The 22,355-nt window shown below is 43.7% G+C and overlaps 2 protein-coding genes across 6 annotated transcripts in view; one reads left to right on the forward strand and one right to left on the reverse strand.

The window, feature by feature from the left end:
• TBRG1 (transforming growth factor beta regulator 1) lies at window positions 4,646-17,593 on the forward strand. The gene is made up of 9 exons (XM_003130020.4): window positions 4,646-5,035; window positions 6,977-7,047; window positions 8,397-8,629; window positions 9,364-9,500; window positions 9,799-9,945; window positions 13,113-13,210; window positions 13,436-13,546; window positions 13,939-14,081; window positions 14,688-17,593. Exons 1-9 carry the CDS (start codon window positions 4,886-4,888, stop codon window positions 14,831-14,833), a joined length of 1,236 nt encoding a protein of 411 aa, XP_003130068.1. The 5' UTR covers window positions 4,646-4,885; the 3' UTR covers window positions 14,834-17,593.
• The window catches only part of SIAE (sialic acid acetylesterase), a 39,755-nt gene continuing 35,953 nt past the window's right edge, over window positions 18,554-22,355 (reverse strand). For 4 of the 5 annotated variants that reach the window (XM_013979528.2, XM_013979529.2, XM_021063058.1 and 1 more), the window contains 2 exons: window positions 21,930-22,122; window positions 18,745-20,032 (listed from right to left, as the gene is read on the reverse strand). In XM_013979528.2, coding sequence (XP_013834982.1) covers window positions 19,751-20,032; window positions 21,930-22,122 — 475 coding nt within the window. In that variant the 3' untranslated portion in view covers window positions 18,745-19,750. Of the gene's footprint in view, window positions 20,033-21,929; window positions 22,123-22,355 lie in introns of all 5 variants that reach the window. The other variant, XM_013979526.2, reaches the window with a different exon arrangement.

Genomic DNA, 22,355 nt, shown 5'->3' on the forward strand with positions numbered 1-22,355 from the left:
CTTGTGTTGCTGTGGCTGTGATGTAAGCTGGCAGCTGTAGCTCCGATTAGACCCCTAGCCTAGGAACCTCCACATGCTGCAGGTGGGGTCCCCCCCCCCAAAAAAAAAGTTTAAAAACTAAAAAAACTAGGTCTAGGGCATAATATGAAGATGGGGACAAAAACTAAAACTAAAATTGAAGTGTAGCCATTGTACAAAGGAAGAAGGTTCTATAGGCTATTTATGGAGGCAGTTTCTTCTCACTGTTTTTATTTACTCCTTGGCCTTTCCAGGATATACGTTCAGTTTACCTCAAAGAGCAAAGGGGGTAATCTGATAAGAAAATAAAGATATGAAATCCCTGGAAACCCTCTGGCGTGGCCTCAAATCCCAGGAATTTGCCCAGCCTGTTTTGTGGAAATCACTGATCTTGCCCAGGCACTCTGGCCTGCAAAGTGGTTCAAGAGATACTGTTGACAGGAACTTGTAATCTGCTATTGGGGCTTAAGGCCAGGGTCATGCATCAGCTATGTTTGGAGCCTAGAGGTGTATAAATAATGCTTTTTCATCATTTACACCAGGGACTCACTTCACCAAAGACTGGGAGTATGGGCTGCGGACCCCTTCACAATTCTTAATGAGCCCAGATATGCTTTTAATATCCCAGGGGATGCTCTACCTCCACTTACAGCGAATCACTGATAGCAGCCACTTAAAACTAACAGGATAGACACTTAAGTGCCGTTGGGCCCCATCTCTCTCTTCTGCATCTTAGCCTCTAACTTCTATTCCTATGCCCGGATCTAATAGGGCCAGGCTCAGCCCACAATATCATGCTGTCTCTCATTTGCTATTTCTTTCTTTTTTTTTTTTGATTTTTTTTAATTGTCTTTTTAGGGCCACACCCACGGCATATGGAGGTTCCCAGGCTAGGGGTCGAATCAGAGCTGTAGCTGCTGGCCTACACCACAAACACAGCAACACCACATCCGAGCCTCATCTGCAGCCTACACCAGAGCTTACGGCAATGCTGGATCCTTAACCCAGTGAGTGAGGCCAGGGATCGAACCTGTGTCCTCATGGATACCAATCAGATTCATTTCCACTGAGCCCCAATGGGAACTCCTCATTTACTATTTATTTCTAGAGCTGCATGTGATGTATTTCTTCAGAGAATTTTTGAATAAGTCATTTACACCATTCTTCACATAGGTAAGTAGAAAGAGACAAATTTAGATACATTTACCTAAAACAGCAAAGGGGTTGATATACAGACATTCATCATCATGTTGGCTGTTCTCGGTTGGTACACAAGACCTCTCACAATCCAAATCCTGCCTGCTCCCTCCGTCTCACCTCTTGCCTCTCTCCATATACATCTTTCACGCTAATCAACGACTTGCAGTTCCCACACTTTTCATGATGCTGAGCCTGTGACTATGCTGTCCCCACTGCCCAAGATGCCCTTTTTCGTTCTACACTGGGCCAACCATTAGCTATCTTGCAAAGTCTGCCCAGGCATATTTCCTTAAAAATGCCTTTCCCAACTCCTCCCTCCTTCCCTAACTGGGTGCCACCATATCATCCAATACCTACCTCTGAGATGAAACTTATTATACTGTATTCATATAGTCCATGCATTTTTCTTTCCCTCTCAAACAATTTTCCTAAAGGTTTTTGTCACCAAAGGCACTAAATAAATACTCTCCTGAATACACACGTCACTGAATCAGTTGCTTGGGGAACATTACATTGTTTGGAGCACACAGACCCAGGCACTAGATAACCCTGTATGTAAAAGGCTTTCTGCACCAAGATGCGCTTCACAGCAATTGATGACCAAAAAGTTAAACATGGAGATAATTATGTAAAATTACTATGCCATAACTGGAATATTAAGCAGTCATCTAATATTGCATTTATAAAGAAGTTATAATAACACTACAAAATGACTATAATAATGGTAAGTGAACAAAAAAAGGAAACGTTATATTGAGTATGAACTAACCTATATTAAAAAATATACTAAAATATTAAACATATGCTCTACCACATATACAATACATAAGCAACAAGGATATATTATCTAGCACAGGGATTCATAGCCATTGTCTTTTAATAATTTTTAATGGAGTATAATCTGCAAAAATATTGAATCACTATACTGTGCACCTGAAACAAATATATTATAAATCAACTGTACTTAAATTTAGAAAATTACGCATACATGTTAAAAATGATTCACTTAGTGTGGCAGCATTATGAATTTTCTAAAATCTTTGTATTATGTTTTCTAAATTTTTAAATTTTGCGTGAAATGTTTTATAAGTCATAAGGAAGTGTTTCTAATGAAGAAACAATAAATGTGTTAATGCAAATTCCACTAAAATCCATTTGCTAGAGTAGCTTGCAAACTAAGGCAAGTGGTAACACTTTCCTCCCGCTAGGTATGATCTATGTATGTGCAGAGGAATAGTGAAAATAAAGCCAGATCACAGAGCCTGCCAAGGACAAAATACAGCTGAAAAGCAAATAAATCAGATAGTTAGTAAATAATGGTTTAAAAAGGAAAAGAAAAAAAAAGGGAGGGAAGGAGAAAAGAAAGAGGGAAGAAAAAGAAAGAAAGAGGGAGTTTCCATTGTGGTGCAAGGGAAAGGAATATGACTAGTATCCATGAGGATGCGGGTTCCATCCCTGGCCTGGCTCAGTTGCTCAGTGGGTCGGGGATCCAGCGTTGCTGTGAGCTGTGGTATAGGTCTCAGACATAGCCCTAAAAAGCAAAAAGAAAAAAAAGAGGGAGGAAGGATGGAAGGACTCTCTCTGCTAATCGGAACTATCTATTTTCAGGATCCAAGGCTAAATTCCAGTCTACAGTATGAAAAGCATGAGTATGGATATTTTGTAGGCTGAAAGTATCCTTTGCAATTTCCAAAAATGAATCTATACTCCTGCCTTGCCTATGCTTGTAAAAGCACACTAGAACCATAAGGAATTGCTCTTTTGAAACCTAGCTAGGTCCAACAGGGAAGCTGACAATATGGATGGACCAAAAGGACTTTTGTAAGCTTTCTGTGTTAAAACCATTTTGTAAAGACTCTTGTCATTATTCTTACAATTTCCAAAAATGAGGTACCTGGGTTATCGATTCTAAAACTCTTTTTTTTTTCAAACTTATTTTAGCGTAAGCTTTTTCTCCAGTAACTTATTGAATTTATTGTTTTAACTCTGCACATATTTTCCTTAATTTCCATATACAATTCTAAAAGCCTAAATTTTGAGTATATAGAACAGTAATTATACATCAACAGAGTACTTTTCACTTCATTACCTTTATAACTTTCACTTCATTATTCTAAAGAGTATATTCAGTTTCGAAAGGAAAAACCGGTAACCCAGAGGCTCACTCAGCTAGTTAGTGGAATTGCTGGGAGAAAAATGAATACTACAAGTTTTCTGCCTTTCAGCCCAGCGCATTTACCAAGATTGCATTCTAAAAAACTGTTCACCTTACTTACTTGATGATTTTAGATAGTCTTTGGTTACAAAGAGCTTTATAAATACAAGTGTAGGCACGGAAACATACTTTTGATTTCATTAGGCAGATATTTACTGAGTGCCCACTTGGCGCAAGTTATTAAAACTGCCAGTTAAATCCCTTCCATCTTCCATACTAGATTCTAATCTGAGAGCAGAAGCCTTTTTTTCTATTCACCACTGTAGTCCCAGCTCCCAGTAAAGTCACAGTGTAATAGGCTCTCAAGAAACACCTGTGCAAGCTGTATAAAGGAAGGAAGAAAGGAAAGCCACAGTCCCAGCACTGCTTTCATGTGCATCCTACAATCTAGGAAGGTCAGTCTGTATGAAGTGTGGAAAAGTGATGTTGAAATGCAGTGTGGTGGAATGGATTAGGGGTTTGGAGTTAGTACATGCAAACTGTGACATTTAGAATGGATAAACAAGGTTCTATGGTATAGCACAGGGAACTATACCCAATCTCCTGGAATAGAACATGATGGAAAAAAAATATTTAAAAAAGAACAGGGGTTCCCTGTAGTGGCTCAGCGGAAACGAATCTGTCTAGGAACCATGAAGTTGCCGGTTCTGGATCCGACGTTGTTGCCGTGAGCTGTAGTGTAGGTCGCAGAGGCGGCTGGTTTCCGGCATTGCCCGTCGCTGTGGTGTAGCCCAACGGCTACAGCTCTGATGTGACCCCTAGCCTGGGAACTTCCATATGCCATGGGTGCGCCCCCCCCCAAAATATAGATACACACACATATATTGATATATGTGCATATATATTATATATGTGTATATATGTATCTGCGGGACTGATTTTATATATATATACACACACACATATATACACATATATAATATATATGCACATAATAAATCTTTTTTTTTTTTTTAATTCTGTGGCTCGGCTTGGAGAGCGTATATGAGATAGGCCCGTGTAAGATTTTTTGTTTGTTCCTCTTTAGCTCGACAACAACACGCCTCAGCTAAGCACACACAGGCGCGAATCTCAGAGGGTCACTTCCCACCGCCCTCCTTCCCACCTAGACCGCCCACTTTCCTATCCCCGCCTCCGGGGCCTCAGATGGGCGTGCCCTGCGGACCGACCCGGCTCCCAGCCCCGGAAGTTACACGCGGCCGGCGCCGAGACGTAACTTCCGGCAGAACTGACTTCCGAAGCAGACGCGGAAGTGCAAGGAGGCACCAGGAGCCGGGTTGGCTGCTGGGTTTCTGGCTCCGCTGTGCCCTTCAGGGACGTTCTGGGGCGGTCGGTTCCTTAGAAGCCCGCATCCGCCAGCCCAGACCCGTACGAAGCCGGCGCTTGAGGCCGCTCTGAGTCCGAGGAGCTGATGCAGGCCGCGCCCTGGAGCCCCCGTAGCGGGGCCGGACCATGAGCCTGCTGGGCGGCCTGGCTTCCTCGCCGCGGGCCCCGCTGCAGTCCAGCAGGGCCAGGATGAAAAAGCTCCCGAAGAAGAGCCAGAACGAGAAGTACCGGCTCAAGTACCTGCGGCTGCGCAAGGCGGCCAAAGCCACGGTGTTTGTGAGTGACCAGCGCCCAGCCCTTCTCCGCCTCGAGACTCTCCTGACGCGCGAAATCTTTTCCCCAAACTGTGCCCTTTCCCAGAGTGGCAGTATTAATACAGTGTTAGCTTTTACGATTTACATTACTTCTTGTAAGCCTTGTGCCTTGGACAAATGGTGTAATATCTATAATCCTGTTTCCTCATTTGCAAAAGAGATCGAATAACTACCTAGCAGAGTTCAAGAAGATTAAATGAGGAAAGTAAAGACCTCGTCAGCCAGAAGCGCCAATAAGTTTTAGTCATTATCGTTATTACCGCAAAACTCTTTGAAAGGCTTTTTATTCTCGAGAGAAACCTGAGAATAAGGCACTTTTTAGAATAGCAACACCGAAGCCGGCAGAGATGATTTGCTCACGGCCACTGTGTCAGGACTCAGACTCCCAACTCAGAACACCTGATTCTAGTTTCTTTATTACTTCCATTACACAGCCTGTTTCCCAAGGCCCACAACACACGCGGTAATTGACCCTTTTTTTTCCCCCGAAAAGGCACATGAAGCATTCAATTATCCCTCCTTCCAACCACTTTTGAGTCTTCTGAGTGTTTCTACCCTTCTTTATTGTAGAGGTCCTGGGTTTATTGGATGAATGAACTGGTTTACTAGTCATTACTAAGGGTTACAATATTCAGGCTTGCTCAGGCTCACTCCAGTGCTTGGAAATAGGAAGTGGAGTCCTCAGATGTCTTCCCATCTGAATCACCACCTTACCTTTTCCACCTGAAGCTTGAATGTCCCTCAGGTCTTTGGAAGTGTGAGGAAAGTTTTAGAAATTAGAACATTCATTCCAAAAACATTTATTTAGCACTTGGCACGTGCACTAGAGAGAAATAAGAAAAGTGGAATTAAGAGGATTTGGTATCTAAGTGTTACCATTCTTTTGTCGCCTAAATGTCAAAGATGCCTATGTTGTTAGAAGAGTATTGTTTCCATTAAGCCCCTGAAGTAGATTTTGTGAAGAAAGGGGATACTGTTTTGAACGTTCAAATTTGAGGTCCCAAGTATGGAACACCCAGATTGAAGCACTCCCCTCAGGACTCGTGCTTGGGAAATAGATTGAGTCATCAGTAAAGAAAGATAACCCTTCAGTATACATAAATAGGTTACGAAGTTTAAGAGTTTTATAAGACAAAAGACAAAAAAAAAAACTCAAGAGATGAGTTCCCTTTGTGGTGCAGCTGAAACGAATCCGACTAGGAACCATGAGGTTGCAGGTTCCATCCCTGGCCTTGCTCAGTGGGTTAAGGATCCGGCGTTGCCATCCTCGGCTCGGATCTGGCGTGGCTGTGGCAGAGGCCGGCAGCACCAGCTCCGATTCAACCCCTAGCCTTGGAACCTCCCTATGCTGCAGGTGTGGCCCTAAAAAGACACACACACACACACACACACACACAGAGAATTTTATGGGTTAGACTTGATTTTGTTCCATCCAGATTTTCTCTTAAAGGTTCATACTGCATGGGATCCTTTAGTGTGGGTTGGTTTTGTAAGCTCCCCAGGTGTCAAGACACTTGGGAATGAACTTTTCTCCATATTATAGCATTGAATTTAAGCTTCTGTGGATTTTAGCAGTATGCCCTTTTCTCTGTTAAAAGCTGGCCCTACTAAAGGTGACCATACATTTTGGTTTGCCTAGGACATCCCTACCTTGCCATGTTCTAGCAAAATCATTAATAGCTCCTCCTTTTCACTCACAGGTGCCCCAGTTTCTGTAAATTACCGTGGCGCAGAGTAGAACTTGACCCTACCTTTACTTACAGGTTTACAGTTTGTAAGGTAGACAGATTAGCGCTTCTCAGCCACACAGACTTCTTTGATTTGGAATATTGCTCCTCTTCCCAACATAATACTTTGACTTTGTATTCATTTTGTGTGATTGTATTCAAAATTTTTCTTAAAGGAAAATGCTGCTATTTGTGATGAAATTGCTCGTCTTGAGGAAAAATTTCTTAAAGCAAAAGAAGAAAGACGGTGAGCTGGGTTCATTTTGTGTTCAGAATCATTTTGGGTGATTGCTACAGTGTTACTGATCCAGGGATTTTTCCTCCAGTGGGATTTTTGTGCTTTGCACAGCCCATTGGCCACTATCTAGTACAGAGAAACTTGCAACATGTGGTGTTGGTTCCTTTTTACCCAGGTTGTGTCGGAACATGGTGATAAACCAGCTCTTTCCAGGCATCCCCGCCATGGCACAGCAGAAACAAGTCCAACTAGGAACCGTGAGGTTGCGGGTTCAATCCCTGGCCTCACTCAGTGGGTTAAGGATCTGGTGTTGCCATGAGCTGTGGTGTAGGTCACAGACGTGGCTCAGATCTGATGTTGCTGTGGCTGTGGCTCAGGCCGGCAGCTATAGCACCGATTGGACCCCTTGCCTGGGAACCTTCATATGCCGAGGGTATGGCCCTAAAAAGCTAATCTTATAACTCTGCAGTTGTAAGCCAAGGGACAAAAGAAACTGCATTTCACTTTCAAATATTAGATACTACTCTTTGAGTATATATACATATATAGTTCATGATATTTGCCCTTCAGAAACCTGACACCTTCCAACATCCAGTTAGAAGAGCCCTCCACATGCAAAAAAGTTAGTCTGTAATCCTTTATCCTTGGCATCTTGAGGTATTATCCTCTAGAGCTTCATTTTTCCCCAGGTCTCGTAAGAACCCTAGTTTTGTGAATGCAGTAATCTTTGTATATAGTTCTGGCTTTTCCCAATCCTCAAATAAAATATTGAATTGAGTATAAATAAAACAGAAGCGGGAGTTCCCATCATGGCGCAGTAGTTAATGAATCCGACTAGGAACCATGAGGTTGCAGGTTCGATCCCTGCCCTTGCTCAGTGGGTTAACGATCCGGCATTGCCGTGAGCTGTGGTGTAGGTTGCAGACGTGGCTCGGATCCCCCGTTGCTGTGGCTCTGGCGTAGGCTGGCAGCTATAGCTCTGATTTGACCCCTAGCCTGGAAACCTCCGTATGCTGCGGGCGCAGCCCAAGAAATAGCAAAAAGACCAAAAAAAAAACAAGCGGAGTTCCTGTTGTGGCACAGCAGAAATGGATCTGACTAGGAACCATGAGGTTGCGGGTTTGATCCCTGGTCTTGCTCAGTGGGTTAAGGATCTGGCATTGCCATGAGCTGTGGTGAAGGTTGTAGATGCAGCTTGGATCTGGTGTGGCTGTGGCTGTGGCTGGCAGTTGTAGCTCCAATTGGACCCCTAGTCTGTGAAACTCCATATGCCGTGGGTGCAGCCCTAAAAAGCAAAGCAAACAAAGAAACAAAAACCAGAAGCTTATGCCTCTGCTCCCTTTCCTTCCCAACCTTAGGTACTTGCTAAAGAAGCTCCTCCAGCTTCAGGCTCTAACTGAAGGGGAAGTACAGGCTGCCGCTCCTTCCCACAGCTCCAGTTTGCCCCTGACCTATGGTGTGGCCAGCTCTGTGGGAACTGTACAGGGAGCTGGGCCGATTTCTGGGCCAAGCACTGGAGCTGAGGAACCATTTGGGAAGAAATCCAAGAAGGAGAAAAAAGAAAAAGGCAAAGAGAACAACAAATTGGAAGGTACCTTGGAAAGAGGATGTCACTTGCCCCAGTGGCTCAGCAGCTAATGACAAAGAGCTGGTACTAACTGGTAGACACTCGGTCACAGAAACAACTTAAACTCTCACCTGGTCCTGAAGCAGCCCTGGTAGCCCTGAAAAAAACAAGTGTCTTAAAGCCACTCTGGGAGTTCCAGCTGTGGTACAGTGGGTTAAGGATCCAGCGTTGTCTCTGTGGCAGTACAGGTTTGATCCTTGGCCCAGGAACTTCCATGTGCTGCAGGTACAGCCAGGGGGGAGTATTAAAAAAAAAAAAAAAAAAAAAAAAAAGAAGCCACTTTGGGCAGAAACGCTGCAGCTAGACCTGATTAAACGTGGTGGGAGCAGGCCAAAGCCTCTCTCTTCTCCCACACACTAACTCTCTGGGTGCCTGCAGTCCAGACTCTTCTAGAGGCAGGGAAATGGGCTCGGTGGCCTTTTGAGCACACAGATGGTTTGGGAAATTTCTTATAAATGAAGTAAGAGGCCTTAAAAAATATAAGGCTTTTAGATCTTAAGCACTGGTACTAAAATTGGTGACTGCAAGGTGGGTGGGTGAGAAAGGTAACTCAGGGCTTTGGGGAAAAGTCCCATGTGCCCATTCAGTGAGTGTGTAGAATCAGGATTGGCTTATTGCTCTTAGCATCGTGTACATTTTTCCCTTCCCCTCAGCATTGGGAGGGGTCTAAAGTGGGTGACCCCAGATTTGCGTTTCAGTTCTGAAGAAAGCATCCAAGAAAAAGAAAATGGAGGGAGGTGCTCGCAAGCTGGTTCAGCCCATTGCCCTGGATCCCTCAGGACGGCCTGTGTTCCCCATCGGACTGGGGGGTCTAACAGTATATAGCCTGGGGGAGGTGAGTGAGACCAGCGGTAAAGAGAGAGGAGAATCAGAAGTACGGGAATGGGGTTGAGCCTTCCCTCCCTGGTCCCATTAGCAGCAGCCCCTGGCTGATCCAGACCAACCCCAGAAAATCTCCAGTCCCTAGGAAACCAGGTCAGTTTTGTCCACTACACATCCTACACTCTCTCTCTCTTGTGGTTTGAGTCACTCTTGGCAGCCCCAAGGTGGTTCTAAAGGCTATCACAGTACCCTGGACTTTTTTAATTCTCTAGGAATCTCAATGGCAGGTTGGATAAATCTTTTTTTAATAGATCATCACCGACCGACCTGGCTTTCATGACGAGAGTGCCATCTACCCTGTGGGCTACTGCAGTACTCGGATATATGCCAGCATGCAGCACCCAGACCAAGAGTGTCTGTACACCTGTCAGATCAAGGACGGTGGCACGGGGCCCCAGGTAACCACTCTAAGAATAACCGCTTCCTTTTTGTTTTTTTTTTTTTTTTTGAGAACATTCTCTGCAATAGGTACTTAATATTTATTACCTATTCAGACACTTTACAAGATACATACTGTGCAAGATACAGAAAGTGATTGGCTCTGAGTCACACCTCCATTAAGTGATTAAGCTGGGATGTGAATCTGCATTTGTGTGGTTCTCCCGACTCCCTTTCCCTTGACCATGCTTCCTCTGCTGTCAATACGGTGACCATGTGAGGCCCGATCAAGCTGCTTTTTTGTTAAGTGCAGGCCTACATTCAGGGAAGATTGACACTCTCCCAGTTCAGGCGGGACCAAAATGGAGGTAGCAAAGAAATGGCGTATTTGTTTCTGACTGCACATACTCTTAAAAGACCTTGGAGAACTGAATCCTACCTAGTCTTGTTAAATATCTTTGTTCATCCTTCTCAATGCTGTGGTTCAAGACAGTTCATTTTACCAAACCATCACCTCTGATCGTTAGGGAAAAATAGACCATTTGTGGAGTTCCAGGCTTCACTGCCTCGAGATGTTAACAGAACACTTGAAAATGGGGTGGGAGGAAATAGGAGCAAGGGAAGGAACCTTTGAGCAGAAGCTAAGAGCCTGCCTGACACAGGTGGATAATATTGCATCATTCCCATCTTGGTTAGAACTCTGTTGGATGCACCTTGAGAGTTCAGATGACCTTGGCCATACAACATTTCTCTTTAGAAAATGCTGTAACAGGAGTTCCCATCTTGGTGCAGCGGAAATAAATCCAACTAGGAACCACGAGGTTGTGGGTTCAATCCCTGGCCTCACTCAGTGGGTTAAGGATCTGGTGTGGCCGTGAGCTGTGGTATAGGTCACAGACACGGCTCGGATCTGGCGTTGCTGTGGCGACTGTAGCTCTGGTTCAACCCCTAGCCTGGGAACCTCCATATGCCTTAGGTGCGGCCCTAAAAAGCAAAGAAACAAAACAAAAAAAAGAAAAAAAGTGCTCTAACAGACAGATTCACCATTGTAACAGTATGCCATATTTATAACAAATCTGTACATTCAAGGATCTAATCAAAATCCTAATAGAATGTAAGTGACAACTGACAAGCTGGTCCTAAATTTCCTCTAAAAGACAATTGCTAAATATTTTTGAAAAATAAGAGTGTGGAGTTTTCTATTTTCTTTTTTAGGCCATTAACCCATCTGGGCATGGTTTTTAGGTGCATTGTGAGCTTTAATTTTTTTTCCCAGCTAAGATCAAATGACACCCTTAGTATATACTAAATAAAATGTTTGAATATGTTTCCAGACCATTTCACCTACTTGTCTATAAATGCCAAGGACTTTAAATTTTTTAGCTTTATAGAATGTTTTATGTTATAAATAGGTTAAAAGAAAATATAGAAGAATATTTTTATAATCTTTGGGTGAGGTGAAAAGCTTTTCTTTAGCAAGACATGAAAAGTAGAAGCCATAAAGGAAAAGAGTAACAGATTTAACTATTAAAAATTTAAATGCTTCTGAATGACAGAACCCACCATAATCAAAGTTAAACTTAAGCAGCAAACAAGAAGATAAATAACAGTGGATTAATATCCAGATGAAGTGCTCTTATAGTCTGAACTAAAAAGCAATCAGGGAGTTCCCGTCATGGCGCAGTGGTTAACGAATCCGACGAGGAACCATGAGGTTGCGGGTTCGGTCCCTTCCCTTGCTTAGTGGGTTGACGATCCAGCGTTGCCATGAGCTGTGGTGCAGGTTGCAGACCCGGCTCGGATCCCGCGTTGCTGCGGCTCTGGTGTAGGCAGGCGGCTACAGCTCCAATTCGACCCCTAGCCTGGGAACCTCCCTATGCCGCAGGAGCGGCCCAAGAAATAGCAAAAAGTCCAAAAAAAAAAAAAAGGCAATCAGATATACCAGGCATTTAACAGAAAAGTGAGGATAGACAATAAGAGCAGACCTCACTAGTAGTTAGGGGGATGCAAGTAAAACAGATCTTATTTTTCTCATAGGCAAATATTGGAGAGATTGACAATATCAAGTATTGGCCAGAGTGTAGGAAAACAAGTAAAAATGTATTAGTAGGAATAAAAATTTGTGAAATCTTTTTGGAAGGCTACTAGGCAATAATAACAATTTTAAAATGTATATCCTTTGATCGAGAATACTTCTAGGTATTTCAGTATTTCTTAGAGAAACATGTAAGTGTGAACAAAAGAGTGTATAACAGTATAATTGTGATATGATTTGCAATAGCAGTTAGTTAGATGTAGCTTAAATACTCATCAGTAGGAGAATAGTTAAAAATTAAAATATATCCATCTTGTGTAATAACAAATGAAGTAGATAGAACTTGTTACAGAAGAAATTTTTTGCAAAGTCATTGAACTTTATAGAAAACTGGTCAAGTAATAAAGTTGAGTAGACAGCACTTGTTACAAAAATACTCTCTTGGCAAAAATTCCTCAGTATAATTTTGATTTAACAATTTATTTTTATAAATAGTCAAGTTATTTTACAACTCAAAAAATAAAGTGAGGAGTTCCCATTGTGGCGCAGTGGAAACGAATCCAACTGGTATCCATGAGGATGTGGGTTTGATCCCTGGCCTCACTCAGTGGTTAAAGATCCGGCATTGCTGGGAGCTGTGGCGTAGGTCACAGATGCAGCTCGGATCTCATGTGGCTGTGGCTGTGGCATAGGCCACTGACTACAGCTCCAGTTCAACTCCTAGTGTGGGGACTTCCATATGCCACGGGTGAAGCCCTAAAAAGCAGATAGAGAAAGTGAAATGAGGATTTGCAGTCAAAATAGCCTATACTTTTCCTAGATATTATAAAAGATTACATCATTGGAAAATGATCTTGTTTTTAAAATACCATTTATATTTGTACTTATAAATGTAAGTAAGTGAAAAGAAAGCATCTGGAAAGTACATAACAAATTAAGTGTTGACCTCTGGAGAGCAGTCACGTAGAGAGAATTAAAGGACTTTCTGTTTTCTTGGCTTGGAATTTTTATTAGCCCTCTTGGAAATTGTGCTGGCCTCTTAGCTGGGATACTCAGCTTCAAGTTCCAGAGTGAAGAAATAGTTACACCAGGCAGATGACTGTACTACCTTCTCCTTGAATACTGAGCTCATTGCTCCTTTGTCTTTCTCAGTTTGAAATTGTTCCTGAAGATGACCCCCAGAATGCCATTGTCAGCTCTTCTGCAGATGCCTGTCATGCCGAACTGCTCAAGACCATAAGTGCTGCTATGTAAGTTGACAACCAGCTTGAAGACAGGCTAAAAAGATCACTTTTGGTACAGTAAGACCTTCTCTCTTGCTTTCAATGAGTAGAGATCCCTTATTTTATAGAGGACTGTCCTTTGAATGTCTTAGCAGCTATGGTCTTCGGAGTATCCATGTCCAAAAACCCTATTCCATATGTTTGTACCCACAGTCCACTCCTAACCCATTGTCATCTTCCTGTCCTATTTAGGGGGAAACTAATGCCCAACATGCTTCCATCCGGAGCTGATTTTTTTGGGTTTTCTCATCCAACCATCCACAACCTGATCCAGAGTTGTCCAGGAGCTCGAAAATGCGTCAGGTAAGCGGGGTCAGATCCATCCTCTTGAAAGAAGCTCCATGATCAGTCGGCCAGGGACCTAAACTGTCAGTTTCCGTGCTGCTCATTCATGTATTTACTGAGCTGCTTCTGTGCACAAGGAACAGGCTTCTAGATGGTGAGCAGGACCCAGTACCCGGTACTGGAGTTGTTAGTGTTTTTTGTGTACATCATGACAGCAGACAAGTTGGGAAGTCCTGCAGGATAAGTGTCATTAAGAAGCCTCTCTGTGCTCTTTTCATTTTTTTTGGTTAATATGTTTTTCCGATATTTATGGGAAAGACCTAAAGAAAAAAATGCCTGATCACTTTGGAGGGCAGAGTGGGTTATTATGGCCAACAGACAATTCAGTAATGGTCCCTTTGGCCCTGCAGTTACCAGTGGGTGAAGTTTGACGTGTGCAAACCTGGAGATGGGCCACCGCCCCAAAGGCAGCTGGAGGATGACTCAGCAACAAGCTTTGAAGCCTTTCAGAGACAGACCTTCGATGAAGATCATAATGATCCCATTCTACAAGGTATCTTTATTTTTCCTTTCTGGTTTAAATATTGACCATTTTTGAGGCTCCCCTTCCCTCCTCATTGCTGAGTTCCCCACATGTCTGGGCAGTAATTGAGAGAAGCTTCCCCTGCTCCAACAGTCAAGAACCCTGGGCTGGGGGTCCTGCTGAGATTCTAGGGTGTCTCATTTCCTAACCTAAGTAAAACCTAAGCAGCACCACAAGGCAAAGTTCGCTGTGGGACTCAAGTTTCAGATGAAGTAAAGGGAATAAGATCATGGGCTCGGTTCTGCCTTGTTCCATGGATTCCCTCCCACAAGTGAGTGATCAGGGGATCCAGCATTGGAGTCAGGTGTGGAGAGCTCTGGACTTGAAATAAGAAAATAGAATTAAATTCTCTCTCTTTGCCTCATATGCTCTATAATCCTAGGCAAGTCACTTAATCAATTTCAGCCACAGCTTTCTTCATTGTAAAAGTATCTATCCTGTCTTAGCAAGCAAGGGCAAAATTGGGCTGACAGATGCAAGGGAATCAAGAATTGAAAGGACATACATGTGTCTGATCAAGCCAGTCCTCCTGAGATTCCCAGGCAACAGTGAAACTTAAGGCATTTTTTCCTCTAGGATCCTTGGACCTCCCGGAGCTTCAGCCTACAGCCTTTGTGTCTTCCTACCAACCCATGTTCCTGACACATGAACCATTGATAGAAACTCACCTACAACACTTGAAGTCTCCATCGCATTGTAGCCCAACTCAGTCTTCAGACTAAACAAGAAGGGATCAGATACCACATCATCTTTAACATGATCAGTTTTGTTAACTTAAAACTTAGACTAGAAGAAGGCAGCAACTCAGAGAAGATAGTAAATTAACACATTGTGTCAAGGAGGTTCCCATGGTGACAGCTTTCCTGAGAAAAATTTCAGCTGCTTTATTTTTAGTAATAAATTTCTCTTGAAAACTCTGCTTATTTTCATCTTGCAATCAGGATATAATCTTTTTGCTTAGCTCTGCCTGAGGTAGAGTGAACTTAGGTCCTTTATAAACCGGAGATAGTTGCTGACTCATGAAGAAAGGAGTAAGATTCTAACATCCTTCTACCCTTGATTCTGATCGTAGTTCAGTGTTAAGTTTCCCAGACCTAACTACCAGCTGCTGCTGTATTTTCCTGTCAGTGTCATAGAATCAAATCCTGCTTATCCCAGTCCAAGGCCCACACTGTTCATCTTGTTCACATTTCACACATTCTTCCAGGGGATCTAAAAACCCTAACGCTTTCTACATCCCGTTTATGGTTCCTTACTGGATAATGTGCTTTTAGCTAAATACATTGAAACTGCAGGATAACACAGATTTAGTTAGGACATGAATGGGGATTGGTTCTCATCCTCCATAACAGACTCACCCCATCAGCTCATTAAATCCACTGTAATAACTTTGTATTCTGTATAACTGAATTTTTTGGACCCTACTTATGGCATAAAGGTAGAGGCTTAGGGCATCACCGAACGCCAACCAGTACAACCCCACACCCTGTGGAACGCCCTCACTGCCCATCCCACCAGGTACCAGGGCTGGCTGGCATGGGAAGGAACGGAAGTGTTACCGACCACAGTTCTTGGCCTTCCCAATCAGTAGAAATTGATGAGGCCAGACGAGAAAGTCAAGCAAGGCCTCATTCCAGGAGGGAGCTATGGCAAGAGGGAGCAAAAACAGGTAACGGGTTCTTTTGCCCGATTCCCCCAGGGGGGCAGGGGTTTGCTGGTTTCTCTATAGGGGGAGGGGCAGGTCCATGGGTGAGGCCACCCCTTTGGTGCTGGTTTGTGCTGGGGGAACATGCAGTACCCTGCTTTTGCTCCCAGCTCTTCAGAAGTGGCACTTGGGGATTTTTGATCTTTTTGTATCTTGTCTATAACTTGCCCCAACTAGGCATGCATGCAGTTTTTAGTCCCTTATAGTTTCTTTGTATTTTGTTGTTCGAGGAGATGTTTTTCCAGGTGCAGGCACTGCAACAAAGGGCCCCAGGTCCCAACCTGTCTCAGAAGGATCCCAGAAGTAGAAAAATGGGGAAGGATTGGTAAGAACTGGACTGTTACTATGTGACAGTCCATAACTGCTAAACGGGGAGAAATCGGAACTAGCACTTTACAGGAATATATGTAGACAGCAGAGCAAGGGGATCAGATGCAGCATTTAGAGCACACCATATTGGCCACTGTAAATTATCAGAAACTAAAGTAGCTAATACTAATTTTATGACTCTTAATTATAGTCTTACAAGTTTGTATAGCTTTTACCATGCAAATAATTAAATCTGGATAATAGCAAATCAGGAATGGGAAGGAGCTGTTAATGTTTTTCTTTTGCCTTTTTTCTGTGCATAAAATGTCTGAAATCTATTTGCACTGAAAGAGAAATATATACTGCTTTTATCATATAACAAATATCCATGCAGTTTACAGCCTGAGCAAATCACAAAGTTTCATTTTAAGAAAGATTTTTTTAAGAAATTTTTGGGGAATTCCCTTGTGGCAAAGCAGGTTTAAGATCCAGCATTGTCACTGCAGCAGCCCAGGTAGCTGCTGCGGCAAGGCTTTGATCCCTGGCTCAAGAACTTCCTTGTGCTATGGGCATGCCCCCCCCCTCCTTTTTTGTTAAATAAGTTAGCGCACTGCCTACAAAATATAAAGCTACTTTGTAAATTTCCCAGAACAGTGTTTTTCAAACTACAGATCTCATTAGTTTTTGTTTGTTTTTCTTTAGGGCCACACCCAGAGCACATGGAAGTTCCCAGGCTAGGGGTTGAATTTGGAGCTCCACTACAGCTACCAGCCTACACCACAGCCCCAGCACCTTGGGATCTGAGCCACGTCTGTGACCTACACCACAGCCCACAGCAACAACCAGATCCTTAAACCCACTGACCAAAGCCAGGGATTAAACCCACAGCCTCGTGGATCCTAGTTGGGCTTGTTTCTGCTGAGCTACAAAGGGAATGCCAACCCTTTTTTTTTTCTTTGCTTTTTAGGGCCGTGCCTGTGGCATATGGAGGTTCCCACGCTAGGGGTCGAATCAGCTACAGTTGCCAGCCTGCACCACAGCTCACAGCAACGCCGAATCCTTAACCCACTGAGCAACGCCAGGGATCAAACCCGAAACCTCATGGTTCCTAGTTGGATTCATTTCTGCTGCCCCACGATGGGAACTCTCCAACCCATTAGTTCTTAAACTAGGTAATCAAGACATATCTTTAGGACCCTATGGAGTTGTACTTTATGGTGTTTGCATGTAACAGTTAACACTATTCGCTTAATAGTGAAAAACCCTATATGTTCACTAATGGGAAGTTGGTTAAAGTAAGGGACTCCCAGAGACTGAAACAAACTAAATCTATACTCAATCTATATACGAAAATTATTTTGCTAGAAAACATCAAAAGCACAGATTACAAAACAAGATACCGTGTAATAGTATGTAAAATGTGACCCAAATAAATCAAGTGACTGTTCACCAAAATATTGCTTCCAAACGAATTTTGAGGCGGTTTTTACTTATACGTTTCTTTAGCATCCAAGTCTTCTGAAGTGATTTTATTTAAATTGTGTTTTTCAAACAGTAAAAAGTTATTTTCCTTTGGGAAATAAACTGAATGCCCACACAGAATGTTTTAAATTATTCACCCATTAAAAGTAAATGAACTTTCACTTGGCTTTTCATTAACATATCCACTACCTAAACCTAGTTTTTTGTCCTGATGTGCCCAGGGCTACTGGAGGTGCAGGGAACCTGGAGCCAGAGCTCTGGGCTCTCTGCTGCCTCCAAGTTAGAACAGCCCCTGAGCGGTGTTGGGGTGAGGAGGGGTGAATGGATGTAGATTCGCTTTTTCTCAGGAGTCTGTTACTGGGTTCATGGTTCCCATCAAGGCAGATGAGCAAGAAGTCGAGGTTCACGCAGGGTGTTAGGAGGTCTTCAAAGGATCCAAGGAGTTCCTTGCAAACTGCGGAGCGGTTTCAAATTTTTTGTTTTGTTTCTTTGCTTTTTAGGGCTGCACCCAAGGCATATGGAAGTTTCCAGGCTAGGGGTCCAATCGGAGCTACAACTGCTGGCCTATACCACAGCCACAGCAACGATGGATCCACACCACATCTGCAACCTACGCCATAGCTCATGGCAACTCGAGGTCAGGGATTGAACCCCAATCCTCATGGATCCTAGTCGGGTTTGTCCGCTGAGCCACGAAGGGAACTCTGCTGTTTTGGTTCTTTACTCACTAAAATCCTGGCACTGACTCTTCCTACTGCTCGGCAACACACCAGGACCCCAGGGAGGGCAGCTGGGAAGACAGTGAAGCTTCTGCTGTCTTCTCGTTTCACATTAAGGGGATGGAAGCTACCGATAGGTAAGTCTCATTCTTTTCTCAGTTTCAGAGGACAGTGTGCAAGCCCGCTCCTAAACCAGTTTTGACTGGATATAAACATGTACACATGGCTAATGATTATACTTTTATTTTCAACTTTTTGCAGATTACAGTTATCAAGTGCCATTAGCTGTCTTAATCAACCAGTAAATAGCATAATGATTCTTAACAGTATACACAAAAGCCCCTTTCACATTGTCCCATCTGGATTATTTGTCTAAATGCTTTACTTTCAGCCTCACTTTGTTCTTCCATCTGGATTAGCCTTTTTGTAGTTAAACTCTCCCATCTAAAGAGCATGGTGTCTGTATTTGCCTCTCGGTGACCTGTACTGTCAGGTGGTTCTCACTGGGCAGCTACCACCTTGCCCTTGCACTTCCCTCCCCAGGCAGTCCCTTAGTGCCTCCCAAAGGCCCCACACATGGTTCTGGTTTGTTTTATTATTTTCTTTTGTCTTTTTTTTGCCTTTTCTAGGGCCGCTCCTGCTGTATATGGAGGTTCCCAGGCTAGGGGTCCAATCGGAACTGTAGCCACCGGCCTACGCCAGAGCCACAGCAACTCGAGATCCAAGCCGTGTCTGCAACCTACATCACAGCTCACGGCAATACCGGATCCTTACCCCACTGAGCAAGGCCAGGGATCAGACCTGCAACCTCATGGTTCCTAGTCAGATTCGTTAACCACTGAGCCACGAGGGAAACTCCGGTTCTGGTTTGTTTAAACATTCACATTATCATTATTCAGAGTGAAGGAACAGAACTATTTGGCTTAGAACAAAACAGAGCTATCTTCAGTTCTCTGAAAGACTGCTGTAAAGAGAAAGATTTCAGTTCCACATGAGGAAAAACTGTGGGCAAGTTTAAAATGGAAATTTTATACAGAGATTTGATAACCATTTGTCATATTTGGTAGAAAACACATAAATACCAGCTAGCTTCTTCCATAGCCTTGAAATCTCTTCCAACCCTGAGTTTCCATGCCCTGGATGTAAGGGGACAAAAGTGTTAGGACATTTCACTCCCAATAATTAAGGAAGTGAATGACATTGAGATTCAAGTTGTTTGCAGTTCAGAATTAAGTCTAATACAGATACCTGGCCTCATTGGAGGAGAGAAGGCAAGCATTTCATTTGCCTACTAGCCTTGGCATCTCAGAATATAGAAACAACCATGTGCTAGTTGGGTGCTGTCAATGAGACAGTTCTATTAATTTCCATTAAAAATGATAGTTGTCATTTAAATTCCTAAATGCCCAAATAAGGATCCATACTTACAGCAGGATGTGATCATAATGCATTGAAATCATTTGCCCCTTGCTGAGATCATCAGGAATCTGGTTTGTAATGAAAGCAGTGAAGGGAGGAGCTGGCAGGGTACTGGTGGGGTGGTACAAGGGACATTGTTTATATTCACAAGGCCATGTGCTCCAGGCATAGCGAACAGCAACCAGGGTGTCCTGACAAGATGTGATATCCAGGGCCAAGGTCTGAGTGGAGAAAGTGTCCATGGGAGCTGGAAGCCACTTGCACTGCTGGTCACTGCAACATGAGACCTAAACAGAAGAGTCATAAACAGGAATGGTCAGGACAGAGGGATATACTGAGAGAAGGAGCTGCCCTTTGAGATGGACTCAAAGGAGAGAAGGGGCCACTCTCAGCTAAGGACACATTTCCTCCAATAACCAGAACAAACCTGAGTCCAGATTAGGTCTGGTCAGCACGGCCACAAATGGATAATAAAAGTTCACATGATAAGATAAATAGCTTTTGTGTAACTTGGTCCCCATGCTGTACAGCGGGCGGGGGGGCGGGAGGAATAGCTTAAATCAAAAACTAGAACACTGAGTTACAAGGGAGACAAGGCAGTGTTGTCATGTGAAGCATTTAGGGACAGCTCTCCAGAACATTCTTCCAGTGATCCTCCTGCCAAACAGCAAAGCAGGCAGAAATTTGAGTGAGTAGAGTTTCCATTGTGACTCAGGTAACAAACCCAACTAGTATCCATGAGGACACAGGTTCAATCTCTAGCCTCGCTTACTGGGTTAAGGATATGGCATTGCTGTGGCTGTGGTGTAGACTGGAAGCTACAGCTCCAATTCAACCCCTAGCCTGGAAACTTCTATATGCCATGGGTGTGGATCTAAAGAAAAAAGAAATTTGAGTGAAGCAAATCTGGAGAGCAAAGAAGGGGCCCAGAAGAACTATGGCTGAGAAACTGTCCTCAGGCCAGAAAGCAATCCACTGCAGGGAACACAGAATATCCAGCACACAAAGGTTAAATTCTGTCCTGGCCCCAGCTGTGATTCCAGGTTCTGGCGATGCAGTCCAGGTCCGGACTGCCAGCTGGGGTTCCAACTGACTACAGAGAACTCAGAATGCAGAGACTTCTCGGGAGCTAGAATTCACCTAAAATCTAGCATCTAAAGAAGCTAAGTAGAGCAAGTGCTGAGCACCCAAGCCAAGTGGACATGGTACTTAGGATTCCAGAGGAGGAACAGCCCTGGATAGAGTCCTGTGTAATTAGTCTTTTACATTCTTTCATCCTCTCCAGTGTCCTCTTTTCATACACAGATGCCCACAACCTAGTCTCCTAGGAATCCTAAACACTCATTTAAACGCTCCATCTAGGAGTTCGCATTGTGGCTCAGTGGTTAATGAATTCGACTAGGAACCATGAGGTTGTGGGTTCGATCCTTGGCCTTACTCAGTGGGTTAAGGACCCAGCGCTGCCATGAGCTGTGGTGTAGATGGCAGATGAGGCTCGGATCCAGCATTGCTGTGGCTCTGGTGTAGGCCGGTGGCTATGGCTCCGAGTAGACCCCTAGGCTGGGAATCTCTATATGCCACAGGAGCGGCCCTAGAAATCACAATTAAAAAATTAAAAAAAACACTCCATCTAGGAATGCCTCCATCCCCACCTTAGAAGACCTTAGAAAACTCCTAAATAAGCTCTTTAATACCCCAGTTCCACAATGGAATAATCGTCACCAGATATTAGAAGAAAGTATGAAGATTCATTACAGAAATTCACACTGTTATAAATCACCAAGCTTAAACCTCTTAAAGGTGACATTAAACTCAAAACAAAATCAGAATTTAGGATAGTGTGACCAAAAAAGACATCTATGGGTGAGGGGATATTCTGGAGCAAAGATCCTCTCAAAAGGTAACCTACTAGTAAAGCTGCTGGCCCTTCCCTGAGGATAGACAGTTCTGGGAGGGAAAAGAGAGGAGTATCATTTTATTATGGACTCATTTCCTTTCCTTAACTGTCTATCAACATTGCCTCTGTGGGAATGAATTAACAGCTGCTTATCTGTCACTCTGAGATACATAAACGCAGCCCCCTACCAACCAAGACCTGCCTCCTAGTCACGTTATAATCAGAGACGGGCCTCGGTGTGGAGATCCTGACTCCCACGTAGTATGAACCCCTCTGACTAGTCTCACCTCAAATATCTTTTTGTCCTGCCTCTGCACCAGGATTTGCTGGGAATATGTGAGGTTAAGCAGCCCCCTGTCGGCCAAGAGTTCCATCTTCTGAGGCAGTGGTCCTTGGAAGGTCAACTTCTCCCCATACGCCACGGCGCGGGCCCCCAAGTGCAGCCTGTAGGCCACCGTCTGTTTATCTCGAGGGTGGGCACTACAGGACAAAGAACAAGTAGAGGACTTTGGGTTTGAGCTCAGCAATAATCAGATTAAAAAAAAAGAAAACATACAAAGCACCCTTTAAGGAGGATCAAGTTAACTGATCCTAGCCAGTGATAAACGGCTTGACAGACCAAAAGAAGTGATGAATGGTAACCACAGATGGGGCTCTGGGCCTTCCATGGGCCAGAAATCTTGAAACAACTGGGGATTTGGAAGGAAGGAATA

Source organism: Sus scrofa, chromosome 9 (genome assembly GCF_000003025.6).
Source record: "Sus scrofa isolate TJ Tabasco breed Duroc chromosome 9, Sscrofa11.1, whole genome shotgun sequence".
In the NCBI taxonomy this organism is placed as follows: Eukaryota; Metazoa; Chordata; class Mammalia; order Artiodactyla; family Suidae; genus Sus; species Sus scrofa.